Source organism: Panthera onca, chromosome C1, assembly GCF_046562875.1.
Source record: "Panthera onca isolate mPanOnc1 chromosome C1, mPanOnc1 haplotype 2, whole genome shotgun sequence".
NCBI lineage: Eukaryota > Metazoa > Chordata > Mammalia > Carnivora > Felidae > Panthera > Panthera onca.
The window spans coordinates 39,711,465-39,724,112 of NC_138346.1; the positions used below are offsets into that span (position 1 = coordinate 39,711,465).

At 36.0% G+C, this 12,648-nt stretch overlaps 1 protein-coding gene across 2 annotated transcripts in view; it reads left to right on the forward strand.

Moving 5' to 3' along the window:
* DNAH7 (dynein axonemal heavy chain 7) overlaps positions 1-12,648 on the forward strand; it is a 264,880-nt gene that overhangs the window by 194,726 nt on the left and 57,506 nt on the right. For both annotated transcript variants that reach the window (XM_078451065.2, XM_078451063.2), the window contains exons 50-52: positions 2,729-2,862; positions 3,557-3,892; positions 11,727-11,853. In XM_078451065.2, coding sequence (XP_078307191.2) covers positions 2,729-2,862; positions 3,557-3,892; positions 11,727-11,853 — 597 coding nt within the window. The remainder of the gene's footprint in view (positions 1-2,728; positions 2,863-3,556; positions 3,893-11,726; positions 11,854-12,648) is intronic.

The following is a 12,648-nucleotide window of genomic DNA, read 5'->3' on the forward strand; positions in this document are numbered from 1 at the left end:
TAAATGTCTATCTCATGGAGGGGTATAAAGGCTAATTAAATTAATCTGTACCAATGCTTAGACTAAGGCCCACCACATAGTGTTGTGTGAGTGTTAACAATTAGCATTATTGTTTAGCTTTTAAATATAAGTGAGAAAGAGTGAAGCATAAGAGAAAATGATAAAATCCCAAAGCTGTGTTAAAATTTTTTTGATAGATGATGTGGTAAGCCATGTTTACTTTTCAGTAAAAACTATGAAAACATCACAACTAACCAACAATTCTTAGTTGACAAGTAACTAGTTATAGAAGTCATAAACTGCTGTGGGGAAGAAACTGATCTATGATTCAGTATTGAAATCCTTAAGATCCCTAGAGTGCCTTATTGCTTCATTATTTTTAATTGCTGGGATTGATTAAACAGGGATTAGAAAACATAGTGAGGCAGTTACTTGCTTTCATTTACAAATTAAAATACTTCCTCTTCATCCTATTTTTAGGATCTTTTATGTACCTTTGCTTTCAAAAGTTCCCAAGGGATGATATCATGGTGCTATAATCCTTTTGAATCTAAATGAAAATAAAATTATGAAATCATATTTTATATAACTTGAAATGTTTCTTTGTTATTATTTGAATGTTTATTGTTATTTGTGAGCAAATGCCTAGATTTACAAAATCTTGATCTCGAAAGATCTAACATTAATGGAATATGAATGAATACCTCCTTGTATCTGAATTCAATGAGATAGAATTTGTAAAACATAAATTTCCCTCAGTACTATGGCTATAGCTTGGGGATTAAAAGAAATCTAACTTGTGCACTTGTTTTCTCATGCCAACAGGGAAACTCTCTCGAAAGCTTAATTTTTTTCCACGAATAAATGCCAAAGCAGTAGAGAATTACAAGACAACATTTAATGGAGTTTTTAATTGCTCGATTTCAGGAATTTCTTATTATCCCATCTAAATTTATGATTATGCTCATGTAATCTACACTAAGTGTCCCACCATGGGTCAGGTGAGGGGAAAAGTTTAACCCAGAGGAAACCACCACGGAGAAGGTGCCGGGTTTGGGCAGAGAAGGGAGTCACCTTCCTAGGGGTACTGCAACCAGCTGTTTTACACTTTCTGAGACTTTTCTTACAAAGGAAGAATGACTCCATTCTTGCAAAGGAAATAGTCTCAAATTCTCTTACTAGGGAAAGGTGGGGAAACATAAAGTCTCCCACTCAGCAGCCAGAGCTGAAGAACATGCAGACATTTCCTAGTTGGTGTGCATGGGACTCCACAATTAGTTCAGCATATCAAAAATGAAAGGTACATGGAAAGGAGGTGAGAGGTGATGCTCAAGACGGAAGTGCAGACCTGAACTCAAGACACACGGGCAGAGGGCAGGCAGATTGCAAAATAGATGTTTAAAAAGGCCGGGGTGGCGGGGCGCCTGGGTGGCTCAGTTGGTTGAGCGTCCGACTTTGGCTCAGGTCACGATCTCGCGGTCCATGAGTTCGAGCCCCGCGTCAGGCTCTGTGCTGAGTGCTCAGAGCCTGGAGCCTGTTTCAGGTTCTGTGTCTCCCTCTCTCTCTGACCCTCCCCCGTTCATGCTCTGTCTCTCTCTGTCTCAAAAATAAATAAACGTTAAAAAAAAATTTAAAAAAAATAAAAAATAAAAAAAAAAAAAGGCCGGGGTGGGGGGGAATAAAGGTTGGGGGACAGTGCTCAACATAACCCAAGGTCAGGTAAGTATTTATTGACTTATGGGTTTATTGATGACCAGAGCCAGAAAGTTCCTATAGTTTATTGCTGTGGGTATTTATGGATGTGTGGAGGCTGGGATGAGAGTAGACTGTAGAGGGCTGAAAAATGAAATGAGATAGAGACAGAAAGCTTATATAAACAACAGTTTCAATAAATACGGTCGTGAGAACACAAAGGGAGATCATTCCACAGCTGAAGGGGATTGTGGGAGAGCAAGAGAATGACTTACTAGTTTATTTGCTTTATGAAAGGAGAGACCTGACCATGATTACTTTCCTACTTATGGGAAGGAACCAGAGAAGGAGAAATTCTAAGAAGTAGAACCAAAACGTGTAAGAGCCATTAGATACTGGGATGAAGCTTTAGACTTCACCTTGGAGTTGGTGGACTTCAACTTGGTAGACTGCGCCTTGATGGACACCATTAAAATGTACATTCCCTAGTTCACAATAGTAGCTATTCATATTGTAACACGATTGTATAATAGGCCATATTATAATATTGTGTGTCATACATTATGTAATATGATTATCACATTGTAAATATCATACATACTCTACTCAAGTAATAATAGTGTTCTTTTTCCTCCTATCTCACTTGGTAAGAGTTCCCTTTACTTTTTGATACCACTATGATCCTTAACCTATAACTCAGCTGGTCCAGCCAGTATGAAGGATAGCTTCCAACCTGACCCTAATTGATTTGAGGATTAAACAGTTGTCAGAAACTGGGCCAGTTCGAAACAGGAATAAAATTGATCACCAAACAAAACCCTTTGAAATACTGCATTTATGACTCTGAGAAACTTTGGTGGGTTTTTAATCTGGCAGTCAAGCTTGCATTTACCTTTAATCATCATCTCTACAGATTCCAGTTTTCACATATTCCTACCATAGTAAATAGAGCCTATTTTAAGGTCAGAACTGAAAAAAGCAGAGGCTTTCTCAATAGATGTAATGATGCAGTTCTTGAATATTCTTTCATTTACAGGTAACATTATTAAACTTCATGATCACGTCTGAGGGGATGCAAGATCAGTTGTTGGGGATTGTAGTGGCACGCGAAAGGCCAGACCTCGAAGAGGAAAAGCAAGCCCTGATACTACAAGGAGCTGAAAACAAAAGGTTTCACACATTATGAAACACAAAATCGCTCTGACTTGTTTCAAATTCACTTAGAATGGATTAGAGTACATTATAAAGAACTATCTTGTTAGATTTAGTAGGAACATCAAATGAGGAGATTGAAGAGGAAAATCTAAAGCATTAGAAGCCCTCTATGTGAATCTGGAAAATTGAGTGAGAGTATAATCTTCCGTACAAGTTCTAGGGCACTGGAAGAACCGGAAGGCTGCCACAACTCATGGCAAAAGTTGTAATATTCGTTGTGTAGCTGACATTATCTCTTTTCATCAGGGCATGGTCTGAAAGAATACGTTGCATCCCACTTTCTGCTTGTAATATCTCTATCGTAGACACAAAAGGCAAAGCTCTAGAAGTCATGAAACTCTTCAAAAACTAAATGGAGTGATACTTTCTGTGCACTCAGGGCTGAGGTACTTGATGGCAGAGCAGACTGGTTTACACCTCTCTCTCTAGTTCCCATGCAAATGATCGTTGGAAAGAGAAGTGGAGCAGAACCTGACTTTTTGACATTTTGTGAGATAAAAAATTAATTATACAATAGCACTGTTACGGGTATTTGTCACAAAGTGATGCATTTCTTTAGGTTCTGAGCCCTTTGTTTCTTATACAAGAATGTGTGCATGAAGGGATTTTAAATGACTTTTTCTTCTGAGAAAATTGTGTTTTATTCCAGGCAGTTAAAAGAAATAGAAGACAAGATTTTAGAAGTTCTTTCATCTTCAGAAGGCAATATATTAGAAGATGAAACTGCTATTAAGATATTATCTTCCTCCAAGGCTTTGGCTAATGAGATTTCTCAAAAGCAGGAAGTAGCCGAAGAGACGGAGAAAAAGATTGATGCCACCCGCATGGGCTATCGGCCTATTGCCGTCCATTCCACCATCCTGTTCTTCTCTATCGCTGATCTAGCTAACATCGAGCCCATGTACCAATACTCACTGACCTGGTTTATTAACCTTTACATCCTGTCTATCGAAAATTCAGAGAAATCAGATGTTTTAGTAAAAAGGTATGTAAAAGAAATACTAATTAATACTAATACTAATACTAATACTAACCAGTGCATGAACATTATATAGTAATCGATGCCTTTCATTGTTGTTACAGAATGGTGTGAGCATTACAGTTATGGCTAAAGCAAACTTAATTAATTATTGTACTAGAAATAAATTTGAGGGTTAGAAGAGGAACAGATGTGACCAAATTCAGTCTGCCAGGAAATCATTTACAGGGAGATAGGATTACAATGTAATCATAAAAAGAGGAAACATTTATCTCTGTTTATCATGTGCAAAATGTATTTGTGATGGGAGATAGGGAAAGAAGAGTTAATATCCCTGAAAGACAGGACTCTTACCCTCTGTAACCTAGCGTTCCAAAAGTTTTAAATTTACATTTTGATATACACAGATTTACAGTTTGTCCAGTAACAGGGTTGTAAAAAAATATTCTGTTGTGATTATTTGTGTTATTCTTATTGATAAAAAATAGTTTATTTTATTGTTGGCTACTGTAATCAGTAGTGGAATTAAGACCTTACAGTAAAAGCATGAGAGAATAAAATGTCATTTTATTAATTATCAGTGAGACAAATTTTACTTTGACATTAAACTAACTTTTTTGATCAATACGAAGCTACATACTTCAGTTTCTTGACTGTTCATACCCACAAAGGAAACCCAATTTAATACTTAACCACTTGGCAGCGAAGAATTGTTTTTTAGAAATTCAAAATGCTAAAATCCTGAAAATCGAATCGAATTCCCTTCATTTATCATGATAGAACTCCACTAAATGTTGAATATTCTCAGACTGAACAATTTCTTGTATCATTATTTTACAAGCTTGAATATGAGGTCAGTAAAGGTGTAAGACTGACACATGGTTTAGCGATTTTTCAGCTGTCTCCCCATGAGAGTGAGGAGCGAGTGAGTATCTTCAGGAAGAATTGCATGGTGGTGGAGTTTAAAGTATGTTTTTATGTTACGATCTTTGAAAAGTTTAGTTTATTTCTCTATGTCTTCCAGTACCTGGAATTTTCAAGGGTAGCAAGGATTACTGAAGCATAGGAAACAAAATTATAAGCGATCTTCCTTAGAAAAGTTCCCAGCTATTTGCATTCTGTTAGTTAATTGAACAGGCAGGTCTGCTTTTCACACTAGATTCTGAGTTCCCCAAAGCAAAGGTTTCTTAATATTCCCAGAACTTAGCACAGTGCTAATCACATGGAGCCACAACAATAAATGATGTTTTGCCTTTCACTGCAGTTCATTTATCTACCTTGCTTACAACAATAGCCACCAAAATGTCATCATCTTAACTAGTTTTAAATTAAGGTATTTGCTGGAGTCTAGAGAAGAACATTTCTTTGCTCTGTCTCTTAAAGACAAGAACATTTCTTGTCTCTTAAAGACATGTTTTGTGTATAAGATTTAAAAATTAGAACAATTTTTTGCTTCACAAATACTTACTAGTTGCTTTATTATCTCTTGTTACATCAAATTAGAACTCATCCACAGATATGACGGGCTTCTTCATAACTGTGATATAGTCCCTTATGATTTAGAGAAAATAAAATTCTTTTAGCCAGATACGAGACTTGGGTAGAATCTAGAAAACAAAATATGTGTTTTTTCATTAAAATTCTTTAATTTAAATACAATGAAAGTCATATTCATGACTCCAGTGATCCTGAAAGTGTAATTCTGGAGCCAACCAAAGAGTAAAGGAGAAGACCACATTTGAAAACTTAAAAAAAAATTTTTTTTTAATCTTTATTTATTTTGAGAGAGAGACAGAGTATGAACAGGGGAGGAGCTGAGGGGAGGGAGAAACAGAATCAGAAGCAGGCTCCAGGCCCCGACCTGTCAGCACAGAGCCCGACGCGGGGCTTGAACTCACGAACCGTGAGATGGTGACCTGAGCCGGAGTCGGATGCTCAACCGACTGAGCCACCCAGGCGCCCCTATATTTGAAAACTTTTATTGAAATTATAGTATACACACAGAGACATGAAGAAATCAGAAGTATTTACTCAGTGAGCTTTTATTATTGAGCACACCTGTGTAATTAGCACCCAGACCAAGACCCAGAACATTATCAACAACCCAGAAACCCCATTTTGTGTCCCTTTTAGTGACTGACCAATCCCCTTCCACCAAGGTAAAGATTGTCCCGACTTCCAGCACCGTAGATCAGTTTTGTCTGTTTGAGAACATCACGTGAATGGAATCACACAGCACGTGCTCCTGTGTGTCTGGCATCTTACACTCAGAATTGCATTTGTGAAATCCACATTGTTTTGTACAGCGCAGTGGTTTATTCACTCTGATTGTTACGTGGTGTCCCAGTGTGCTAGTGTATTGTAGAAGTATCAAAACAAAATCTTTTCTCAACCTAGAAGTTTTTTTCTCCACAAAGGTAGTAGAGAAAGAAAACACTTTTATGATTCAGTAAACATTCAACCAGAATATAATGCACATTAAGAGGTTGCAAAGGCAGAAATCGCATCCCAAACTCACCTGCTAACTGTAGTGACCATCTGTGTTAACAAACTGGCATTAGCCAGAAGGAAAACAAATGTGAGTTGTATAAGGGCTCCTTTTCACCACATCCTCACCAGCACTTACTATATCTTGACTTCTCGATGATAGCCGTTCTTTTCGGTGTGAGGTGATCTCTCACTGTAGTTTTGATTTGCATTTTTCTGGTAATTGGTGATACTGAACATCTGTTCATGCGCCTGTTGGCCATTTTAATGTCCTCTTTAGAAAAATGTCTATTTAGATCTTCTGTCAATTTTTTGATCAGATTGTTTTCTTGTTATTAAATTCTTAGTTCTTTGTATATTTGGGGTATTAACTCTTTATTTGGTACATGGGTTTGCAAAAATTTTCTCCTATGGCTGCCCTTTCTCTCTCTCTCTCTCTCTCTCTCTAAGTATAGTTGACACACAATGTTACATATATAGTTTCGGGTGTATGGTGTACAACATAGTGATCAGACAAGACCATATGTTGTGCTACACTCACCACAAGCATAGCTGCCGTCTGTCACCAGACAACACTATTGCAATACCATTGACTTATTCCCGATGCTGTACCTTTTATTCCTGTGACTTATTCGTTCCATAATAACTGGAAACCTGTATCTCCCAGTCCCCTTCATCCATTTTGCTCATCTTCCCCCAACCCCTCCCCTCTGGCAACCGTAAGTTCTCTGTATTCATGGATCGGTTTCTGCTTTTTGTGTCTTTATTTGTTTTGTTTTTTAGATTCCACATAGGAGTTAAGTCATATGGTATTTGTCTTTCTCTGACATATTTCACTTAGCATAATACCCTGTAGTCTCAACCATGTTGTTGCAAATGGCAAGATCTCATTCTTTTCTATGACTGAGGAATACTCCATTGTGTTTGTGTGTGTGTGTGTGTGTGTGTGTGTGTGTGTGTGTGTATGTATATATGTGTATATATATATATATGTATATATATATATACACACACACATATATACACATATGTATATACATGTATATATACACACATGTATATATACATATATACACACACACAAACACACACATTTTCTTTATCTGTTCATCAGTTGATGGACACTTGGGCTGCTTCCATTTCTTGGCTATTATAAATAATGCTGCAATAATCATAGGTGTGCATATATTTTCCAAATTAGTGTTTTCCTTTATCTTTGGTTAAATACCCAGTAGTAGAATCACTGGGTATTTTTATTTTTAAGTTTTTGAGGACCTTCCATACTATTTTCCACAGTGGCTGCACCAGTTTACTTTTCCTCTAACAGTGCACTAGAGTTCCTTTTTCTCCACATCCTCACCAATGCTGGTTATTTCTTGTCTTTTTGATTCTAGTGACTCTGACAGGTGTCAGGTCATACCTCACCGTGGTTTTGATTTGCATCTCCTTGATGACTAGTAATATCAAGCATCTTTTCATGTGTCTGTTTGACATCTGTATGTCTTTGGGAAAATATCTACTCAGGTCCTCTGCCCATTTTTTAGTCAGATTATTTGTTTTTTTTTTGGTGTTGAGTTGTATAAGTTGTTTATATATTCTGGATATTAATCCGTTATCAGATAAATCATTTGTGAATCTCTTTTCCCATCCAGTAGGTAGACTTTTTGTTTTGTTGATGGTTTCCTTCACTGTGCAAAAGCTTTTTATTTTTGGTGTAGTCTCAATAGTTTATTTTTGCTTTTGTTTCCCTGGCCTAAGGCAACTTATCTAGAAAAATGTTGCTAAACCCAGTGTCAAAGAAATTACTGCCTGTTTTCTCCTAGAAGTTTTATGGTTTCAGGTCTCACATTTAGGTCTTTAATCCATTTTATTTGTGTGTATGTTGTCAGAAAATGCTCCAGTTTTATATTCTTTTGCATGTAACTGTCCAGTTTTCCCAGCACCATTTGTTGAAGAGAGTGTCTTTTCCCCCATTGTATATTTTTGCCTCCTTTGTCATAGATTAGTTGCCCATATAAGCATGGGTTTATCTCTGGGTGCTATTTTGTTAATAGTTTCTTTTGTTGTGCAGAAGCTTTTGGGTTTGATGTAGTCCCATTTGTTGATTTTTGCTTTTTTTATGCTTTTAGCGTCATGTCCAAGAAAACCATTGCTAAAATCAGTATTGACAGGTTTCTTCCTGTTAGAAATTTTATGGTTTTAGGGCTTATGTTTAGGTCTTTGACCCATTTTGAGTTAATTTTTGTGAGTGGTATGAGATAGGTGTCTGTTTTCATTCTTCTGCATGTATGTTCTGCCATTTGGACATAGATTGACCGTGAGCACATTATGCTAACCAAGATCAGTCAGGGAAAGACAAGTACCGTGTGATATCACCTATATATGGAATCAAAAAAAAAAAAAATCATGCCTTTAAGAGAAAAACAGTAAAGTGGTGGTTGCCAGGTGAAGGAGATTGGGAGGTTAAGACTGATGGTGTTTAAGGATATAAACTTGTAACAACTAATAAAATTATCTCTTATTTTACTCAGCAACAAAAACATTTCATTTTTGTTTGCTTTTTAAAATTTTTTTTATATTTATTTATTTTTGAGAGAGAGAGAGAGAGAGAGAGAGACAGAACACAAGTGGGGGAGGGGCAGAGAGCGAGGGAGACACAGAATCTGAAGCAGGCTCCAGGCTCTGAGCTGTCAGCACAAAACTCGATGCAGGGCTTGAACCTACAAACCATGAGATCATGACTTGAGCTGAAGTCAGACACTTAACTGACTGAGCCACCCATGCACCGCATTTTTGTTTGCCTTCTGTTTTTAAAATAACATTTATTTTTAGTATTTATTTTTGAGAGAGAGAGAGTGAGACAGAGTGTGAGCTGGGGAGGGCCAGAAAGAGAGGGAGACACAGAATCGGAAGCAGGCTCCAGGCTCTGAGCTGTCAGCGCAGAGCCCGATGCGGGGCTCGAACCATGGGCCATGAGAAGAAAATGACCTGAGCCGAAGTTGGACACTTAACTGATTGAGCCACACATGCACTCCATTTTTGTTTGCCTTCTGATGGCTATTATTCGTAGTAATTCTTACTTAAGTATTACAAAAACATATGTTATGATTGCTATGAGATGTACTGTGAAATAGCCATAATTTGGTTCATCTGTTTCTTATAAAATGTTAATATAATAAAATAAATAAATAACTATTGCAAAACACCTGTAAGTACAGAAACAAAAACCTAACAAGGATAGAGCTTTGTCAAAGGGACCAAACTGAAATCTCTCTCTCTCTGAGAAAACAAGCGGACACACACACACACACACACTGTTGTTTTTTCCTTCCACTTCTATCAAGATCATTTTTTCCATGTTATTAAATATTCTTCTGAAACTATTTTTAATAGTTGCACAATATATCACTTTATGAATGTGCCATAATTTTCTTAATGTAAGACTCACAAGTAATCTCCAGCCTTTGAATTATAGCTAATACTGCAATAAGTATAAATGTCCACACGGGTAATTATTTCCGTATGCTAGAATCCCAAAATCAGAACGAAGGTGTTTACTTCTTTCAGACTCCTGATATAAATTCCTTTCCTGGAAAGTTATTCAAATATACAACTCCACTGAGGGAACATCAATGATCTTATATCCCTGTGTCATGCATTAGCATTGAAAATGATCATTTTTATCCTTTTTCACTGTAACAGATTAAAATATTGTATTTTAATCTGCATTTTTATCATTGATGAGACTGACCTTGAACTTGTAATATGAGTGACGATTATAATTTTCCCTTTAATCTTCCTATCTACAAGAAGAAATTTGTCTTAAAGTGTAGACATTTTTATTTTATTCTAGAAAGACCAAGTCTGAGTTGCCCTGTATTAATTGTACTGTTACAGATGAGACAAATTAAATACTAAGTGTGAAAAGACCATTATTAGCATAAAAATGGGGACAGGAGTAGTATTATTATTTTAAATCTTCAGAGAATTCAACTACATTTCAGCAACTAGTTTCAAAGCCCTCTCTATCAAGCCCCTTTTCAGAGTTCTCAACCAGAAATAAAATGCATCAATTTGTTTAATTTTCTTTATGAGAATGCTGGCCGGGGACAAAATAATTAAAGAAATAGGCCAGTAAGGAAAAAAATAGAGTTGTGATGATCCATACCCTGGGATATTAGTTTGAAAATAGCCACAATATGGTGGTACTGGTAGATTATTTTTTCTAGACACATTAAGAAACACTGATAAAATTTTTCTTCATCAAAATCAAACTCTGCTAATTTTTCCTTCGGGTAAATTGGTCTGCTCAGTTTCAGCCCTTGTCGATCATTAGCTCTCCACAAAGGTTTCAGCCAACTGTTTTATTTCTATTATAACTATTGTAACTAATATAATAAAACATTTGTGAAATTTTTGTTTCAATGATCGTTTATTTTCCTTATGAGATAATTACATGAAAATGTTTAAAGTGTTATGTACATGCTATGGATACAGATCACACATGTTAGGACTTACTATAAAGTTGTTAGTTGCAAATATTGCGATTATTCATATTTTCATGTTCTGTCTATGTAGTAAATAAAAATGTACTTGGGGTGCCTGGGTGGCTCACAATTGTTTAGGCATCTGACTCTTGATATTGGCTCAGGTCATGATTTCGGGGTCCTGAGATCAGGCCCTGCATCAGGCGCTGTGCTGAGTATGGAGCCTGCTTCGGATTCATTCTCTCTCTCTCTCTATCTCTCTCTCTCTCTCTCTCTCTCTCTCTCTCTCTCTCTCTCTCTCTGTGCCCCTGCCCCACGCATGCGCACATGCACTCTCAAAACAAATAAACTTAAAAAAAATGTAATTTATCAAGTTTTGTGATTTCTCTAGCTTTTATGGACTTATGAGCAGAGTAGCACAGTACTAAATGTTAATTTAATAAAGGAGCTATGAATTTTAATCTGTTAATTTAATATAAAACATACAACATTTGGAAGCATTTATGGAATAAGAAAATCAAATTTTACCCTAAGAAATGCTTTATAGTTAAAAATCATCCACAAATCTTTAAACGCAACAGATTAATGTACCATGCATTGACTCTTTTCTGAAAGAAAGATTAAGTGTTTTTTAAAAAATCAGTCAACAGTAAAATGCAATTCTACTGAAGTGTTTCTACACTGTGTAGCTCTCAAATTGGTGCACCCAGTTAATGACAATCCTTGATTGTTTTGGGGGTAATTGACCAGAAAGCTGATTAGAAGAATATACATCTAAATGGTTTATAATAGGTTTCCTTAAGAGCATTTTCTTTAAAGTATAATGCATTTTTTATTTATTCACTTCTCTTTCTGTTGACCTGTAGGCTTCAAATTCTCAAGGATCACTTTACTTACTCCCTGTATGTTAATGTCTGCCGATCACTCTTTGAAAAGGATAAACTACTCTTTTCCTTTTGTCTAACTATGAATCTGCTGCTACATGAACGTGCGGTCAGTACTGTTATAATTTGTAGGAAAAACATTAACATTGATTCATTAATTTACTAATTTGTATGGGAGTATGTGTGTGTATTCACAAGATGGTTGTAAACGATTAAACAATTACTGCAGTTAAGGCAAGAGATCACAACTAGACTGAACTTCACACAGGGGGCAAAATAAATAAAGCAGAGTCCATTATGTAGTTATTCCTTAAATCTCTGTATGTTTTAGTTTAAATAAAATAGTTTCTATTAGAATCTTATGTAAGTAGGTATATATATTTACTAAATATGTTGATATATTTACATCAAGTAATCATATAGAGTATATGGTAATGTTTTTAAGAACTTGTGCAAGTTAGTCCAATCTAACCATTGGAGCTTAATAATACCTTTCATAAATTTTTACTATGTTTCAAATCTATTCATTTAAAATAAAAGACGCACCTTAAGAATGAAAGAGAATATCGTATAAATGCACTCTTTTATTCACTTAGGTGCTAAAGATTTATTGATTTTTGTCTGGTGATACATTGGCTGAATTCTGAAGGAGTAAAGGCATTTTTCTTGCATTTCTTGCAAAAGTTTCATAGCAGTACCTCATTTCCTTTTTATGGAAAATAATTGAAGATATGGCAGATTGATGGCTTTCTGTCTTCCCCCCGTTTTTATTTTATCTATTTTTATTTTTGTTTATCTTTTGAGTATAGTTCGCACCAATGTTGCAGGGGTTTCAGGTGCACGACATAGTAATTCATCAACTCTGTACCGCAAGTGTAACTACCGTCGACCACTGCTACAACAC